This window comes from Propithecus coquereli, unplaced genomic scaffold (genome assembly GCF_000956105.1).
Source record: "Propithecus coquereli isolate 6110/MARCELLA unplaced genomic scaffold, Pcoq_1.0 Scaffold232, whole genome shotgun sequence".
Lineage (NCBI taxonomy): Eukaryota > Metazoa > Chordata > Mammalia > Primates > Indriidae > Propithecus > Propithecus coquereli.
The window spans coordinates 1,352,887-1,359,497 of NW_012147864.1; the positions used below are offsets into that span (position 1 = coordinate 1,352,887).

Sequence of the window (6,611 nt, forward strand, 5' to 3'; positions counted from 1 at the left end):
AAGAAACGTACAGAACAGTATGTTTACTGTGCTGTCATTTATATATATATACACACACACACACACACACACACACACACACACATTATATATACACATATACATATATTTTTTAAGGATGGATATTTATATACTGGTGTGTGCATATTTTATTCCAGAAGGAAACACAAACATCTGGTAAGGGCAGTATGAAAAGGGGAGGTGGCAATGGCAGGAAAAGACCTATTTTTCATTGTACACCCTTTTCATCTTGTGAATGCTTGTTTTACTTATTTAAAAGTATATTACTTGACTCTTTAAAAGAGCAAAGACCAATACTACATATTATCATGGATACCTGCATACGAAGTCAACATATAAAAACACTTAGAGGGAAGATACATATCAGATTCATTACAGTGTGTGCCCCTGGAGAGAAAGGGATGAAAAGGAATGGGCCAAACTAAAGGAGACTTGATATATCGCTACAGAGTTTTAATTCTCTAGAAAATTACCATAAGAAAAATATGACAAAATATTAACACTTGTTAATGATAGGTGGTGTGCACGTGAGTATTACATTATTCACTGTACCCTTTTAAAATTAAATTTTGTTCAAGGTATACAATTTTTTATTGATTTAATTCATTTTTTAATTTTTTTCCAGAGTCTTGCTCTGTTGCTCAGACTGGAGTGCAATGGGGCTGTCACAGCTCACTGCAACCTCAAAGTCCTGGGCTCAAGTGATCTTCCTTCCTCAGCCTCCCAAGCAGCTAGGACTATAGGCACACACCACCATGCCCGGCTAATTTTTCTTATTACTTTTTATACAGATGTGGTCTCACTATATTGCTCAGGCTGGTCTATGACTTTTGGCCTCAAGCAATCCTTCTGTCCCCACCTCCCAAAGTACTGGGATGGTAGGCACGAGCCACCACACCCAGCTTCAAAGCATAAAAATCGAAATAAAAATCTATCTCATGGATACTGCTACACACCAATGATAACTGCTAAAATTAAAAAGCTAATAACATCAAATGCTGGAGATTATGCAGAGCAACTAGAACTCTGATATAATGTTTGAAGGGTTGTAAAATAGTATAATCACTTTAGAAAATGACCTGGTAGTTTCTTATAAAACTAAAAAATATGTACCCTACAAGCCAGCAATCTATTCACAGGTACTAACCCAACAACAATGAATGTATGTCCACAGAAAGACTTGCATGAGGGAGGGGGCAGAACAGGACGGCTGAACAGAAACCTCCAGCGATTATCCCGATGCATGAACGACACCAAATTCAATAACTATCCATGTAAGCAAGCACCTTCAGAAAAGCCAGAAATCAGGGGAGTGATCATACTATCTGGTTTTAACATCGTATCAAGGAAAGTGCAATGATGAGGGCAGAAAAGACAGTCTTGCATTGCCTACGCCACCCCTCCCCGTCCCCCAGCAGTGCCACACCAGCACATCCCGTGGAGAGAGAATCCGTGTGCCCGTGAAGGAGACTGAAGTGATTGTGGGTCTTTGCAGTGAAACTCAGGGCCACACGAGCACAGGGGAGCATGGCACAGGGCAGAATTCTGCTGGTCCTCATGGAGGAAGCATTCAGACCAGTCCAGCCAGAGGGAAATCCTCCACCCAAAACCTGAGTTCTGGCTAGCCCCACCACTGGCTGATGAAATGCAACCTGGGGCCTGGACTAAATTCGGAAGGCACTTAGGCCAGCAAGGCTGCAGTCCTTGGGCAGTTACTATAGCTGTGCTGGCTCCGAGCCAGTGGACTTGGGGTGCAAGTGACCCACTGAGACACCAGCAGCTATGGCTGAGCCAGCGCCTTTGTCACCCCTCCTCCAACTACAGGCAGCACAGCTCAGGGAGAGTTTTCTTCCACTTGGGGAAAGGAAAGGGAAGAGCTCAGAAGACTGTTTTGCAACCTGGGTACCAGCTTGGCCACAGTAAAGTACCAAGCAGCCTCCTGAAAGCCCCTCAGTCTACATCAAGCTCAAAAGCTTCTATACAGCAAAGGAAAAAATCAACAGAGGGAAGAGACAACCCACAAAATGGGAGGAAATATTTGCAAACTACCCATCTGACAAAGGATTAATACGTAGGATATATAAGGAGCTCCAACAGCTCAATAGGAAAAAAAACAAATAATACAATTGAAAAATTAACAAAGGATATGAATAGACATTTCTCAAAAGAAGACATACAAATAGCCAACAGGTCTATCGAAACATGCTCAACATCATTGGTCATCAGAGAAATGTAAATCAGAACTACAATGACATATCATCTCATCCCAGTTAAAATGGCTTTTATCAAAAAGGCAGTAACGAATGCTGGTGAGGACGTGGAGATGGGGAACCTCGTACACTGTTGGTGGGAATGTAAATTAGTGCAACCACTGCGAAAATAGTATGGAGGTTCCTCAAAAAACTAAAAATAGAACTACCATATGACCCAGCAATCCCACTGCTGGTTATATATCCAAAGGAGAGGAATTCAGTATATCAAAAAGACATCTGCACTCCGATGTTTATTGTAGCCCTGTTCACAATAGCCAAGACATGGAATCAACCTAAGTGTCCTCCAACAGATGGATAAAGCAACTGTGGTACATATTCACAATAGAATATTATATAACCACAAGGAAGAATGAAGTCCTGCCATTTGCAACAACGTAGATAGAACTGAGAGAACATTATGTTAAATGAGCTAAGCCAAGCACAGAAAGACAAATCTCTTATGTTCTCACTCATATGCAGGTGCTAAATATTAAAAACAATTGATTTCATGGAGACAGAGAGTAGAATGATGGTTACTAGAGGTTAGGAAGGGTAGCAGGGAGTGGAGGATAAAGGGGGGGATGGTTAATGGGTGAAAAACTATAGTCAGATAGATAGAATGAACAATATTTGATAGCACAACAAAGTGACTATAATCAACAACAGTTAGGGTATACTTTAAAATAACTAAAAGAGTAGAATTGGAATGTTCCTAACATGAAGAACTGTTAAATGCCAGAGGTATGGATACCCCAATTACTCTGATGTGATTAATTTGTACTTTATGCCTGTATCAAAACATCACAGGTACCCTATGAAGATATACAACTATTGTGTACCCATAATTAAAAATAAAAAATTTTTTAAAAAAAGACTTGTATGAGAATGTTTATAGCAGCTTTATTCGCAATAGCCAAAAAGTAGAAACAGCCCAAATGTCCATCAATAAAAAACTAAATAATCAAACTAGTATATCTATACAATTAAATACTATTCGGCAATAAAAAGAGAAATAGACTATTGATACATGCAACAATACATGGCTCTGTAAAATATTATGCTGAGTGTGAGAAACCTTGCACAAAATAGCGCATACTCTATGGTTCTATTTATATGAAGTCCTAGGATAGTCAAAACAAATCTACCATGAAAAAAGTCAGAGTAGTAGTTGCCAGGGAAGGGGGTTTGTGCCAAGGGCTAGGGGTTGACCGGGAAAGAGCATGAGATAACTTTCCAGGGTGACTGTAATGCTCTATGTTTTGATAGGGTTTGGGTGAGACAGATATATACATTTGTCCAAACTCGATGAATGTTCACATAAGATATTTGCATTTTTATTGTAAATGAACTTTACCTCAAATGAAAAAAAGTGAATTAGTCCATCAGTGTTTGGTGTATAAGATGCCAAAAAACACGGTTTGTCAGATTTTTGTTTTCCTAGTGAACTGAATGACCAGATATTTTTGCATTACATAAATATACTCCAGTTTTCTACTTTAATACAGAATAATTTATAAGAAAGTAATGATAAAGAAATAATTTTGGAATCAATACATTATTCAATCACTTATTTATCATTCTTACCTCATTTGAAGGAATCGTGGCAAAAGGTTTGATGACAGCAGCTAGTGGAATCTGAGATTGCTTAGCCATGTCTGACGTGCACGGGAAACAGTATGTCGTGCAACGGATGTATCGAGGGCTAGCATTGCCTGAAACATTCAAAAGGACACACAAAATTTCCTTGGAGGCTGGGCGTGGTAGCTCACGCCTGTAACCCCAGCACTCTGGGAGGCCGAGGCGGGTGGATTGTTTGAGCTCAGGAGTTCGAGACCAGCCTGAGCAAGAGCGAGACCCCGTCTCTACTATAAAATAGAAAGAAATTAATTGGACAGCTAAAAATACATACAGAAAAAATTAGCCAGGCATGGTGGCACATGCCTGTAGTCCCAGCTACTTGGGAGGCTGAGGCAGGAGGATTGCTTGAGCCCAGGAGTTTGAGGTTGCTGTGAGCTAGGCTGATGCCACGGCACTCTAGCCCGGGCAACAGAGTGAGACTCTGTCTCAAAAAAAAAAAAAAAAAAAAAAAATTCCTTAAAAAAAATATGCCATAAGATATTTAAATATTTATAAAGGTACTTCTAGATAATGCATTGCCTTATTTTTTTATCTGTAAAACCCTCTTCATGATTTCTTTAAAAAAAATCATAGTATTGTACAATTCTACAATCTATATTCTAGGCGTGCTATAATTTCTTGCAAAATAAAACAGTCCAAATTCTATAGCAAAGATATAAATGTTTCAATTATACTATTTTCTAAAAGCAGAGTCTTCATATAGCCTTAATGTAGCCTTGAGAAGTATTTAAATTCAATAGAAGAAATAAAAGAAAGAGGCACAAAAATATGAAACAACAAACATTTTCAACCACTATCAATACTTCTTCATCCTCTTCTATCTGCTTATGGAAAAGGTAAGCATTTGTACACTATGTCATATTAGTAAGTGACACTTTGTCAAGTATGATTCCATTTGACTACAGTCAAATATTAATACCTATTACAATAATATATGCAATTTATATCAAACCCTTCTGTATGTCACACCTTCTACAAACACATCATACTTACATGAGTGCACATGTGTGCGTACACACACACGGTCACCTCTAATCCTTACGTTGGCTCTGCAGGTCAGCTCTTAGTCTCCACATTTTACTGGGGGTTATGACGAGGTTCAGAGAGGTGAGACAGGCAAAGTTCATGCGGACAGTAAGAAGAGGGGTCTGGATGTCCCAATTAAAGCTCTTTCTACTCCACTGTGCTGCCTGCTGGAGAAGCACAGCTCTGAAGGCAGCACAAGGATGGACTAAAGAGAGAGGGATCCCTGGCTCAAATTTGGCTGGCTCAGCAACTCAGGGATGAGACAAAATGCTTGTTTCTATAATGATGTTATACTTGTAGGATCAAGTACATGACCCATTAAAATGGTATATTTGGAACCTCAGACTTCAGATTTCATCAGGCTGTTTTTTTAACTTGCCATAAATGTTAGGGTAATATACTCTTGGGAAAAGCCAATCTGTACAAAGCTTGGCAAATATATTAAACTGACGGCAAGTATGAGACAGTCAGTAGAGATACAGCTCAGCCTCTCCTCTCCCCAGTTTAAAAGTGGGAAAACAGAACCCAAAATGCTAAAGGATGTGCTGAAAAAAATGTCACTGGAGCTAGAACCAGGTCTGCTGACTTCCCAAGAGTTCAATCCCCTGCTATTCTGCTCATGATGCCCTTCCAAGTTTACAATGTAGTAAATAAATTAAACCAAAGCAGGGTATGAACTAATTTAAACCTATAAATAAAAGCAAGGAATTTTTCTTAAGCAGATATATTGCTCTATACCTCACTGGAAACTCTCTAGACTTCAAAGAGCAGAGAATACAATTCAGTTGACAGTACCTTCTCAGTACTGGAGGGATTAAGATTAATGGGATTGGTTTGTTGTCAGCTATAATGGGGTTTCCCATCAGTAATAGCACTATTGAAGGGTTTCAGTGTATTGACTTGAAAAATGGTGAGAAATTTTAAAACCTGCATCAAAGATACCATTCAAAATAAATACCTTGGTCTTGTATCATACAATCTGTAGTGACGAGTGGCGGCACCTGGCCTCTGGTGTTGGTGGCATAAACTTGTCCCCCTCTGGTGGCTCTATCATTCTCGATCACCTGGATCTGATAAATAAGACATCAAGTGGAAGTTGAAGTAAGTTAAGACTCTTACCAGCATTCAGGTAAAGGAGTATACCCACTCTCCCCCCTCATTCTCCCTCCCACTCATTATTCACATTTGCGAAAACAGGTACTTTCTAAATCCTTTCAGTTCATTTCAGATCAAATTCTCAGTGAGAATCTACCATGTCTTTAGTTCCACCTTTGCTTGCTTTCACAATTGTAGACCAATAGTTTCCAAATTCTATTCTGTAATTTCCTGAGCTCCAAATCTGATCCTTTAGAGAACTTTATTTTTATCTAATTTGATTATTGGGACCATAGGTAAGCATTTTTTCTTAAAAAAAAAAAACTGGTAGAAAAAAATTGAAAACAATTGTTTAAAGGAAATACTTTTTATAAGTAAAAGAAAACTCTAAAAGGCTAAAAATCAGGAAATTCAGAAGAAATGATTTATAATACATGACCTAAGGCAGGAGTGGGAAACCTGTGGCCTTAAGGCCACATATGGCCTTCTAGGTCCTTAAGTTTGGCCTTTTGACTGAATCCTAATTTTACACAACGAATCCTTTTATTTTTATTAATACATTTTTGTTAGTCTTTTATA

The 6,611-nt window shown here is 38.7% G+C and overlaps 1 protein-coding gene across 3 annotated transcripts in view; it reads right to left on the minus strand.

The window, feature by feature from the left end:
- The window catches only part of SEC24D (SEC24 family member D), an 84,593-nt gene that overhangs the window by 53,498 nt on the left and 24,484 nt on the right, over window positions 1-6,611 (minus strand). For all 3 annotated transcript variants that reach the window (XM_012645477.1, XM_012645475.1, XM_012645476.1), the window contains 2 exons: window positions 5,896-6,007; window positions 3,858-3,985 (listed from right to left, as the gene is read on the minus strand). In XM_012645477.1, coding sequence (XP_012500931.1) covers window positions 3,858-3,985; window positions 5,896-6,007 — 240 coding nt within the window. The remainder of the gene's footprint in view (window positions 1-3,857; window positions 3,986-5,895; window positions 6,008-6,611) is intronic.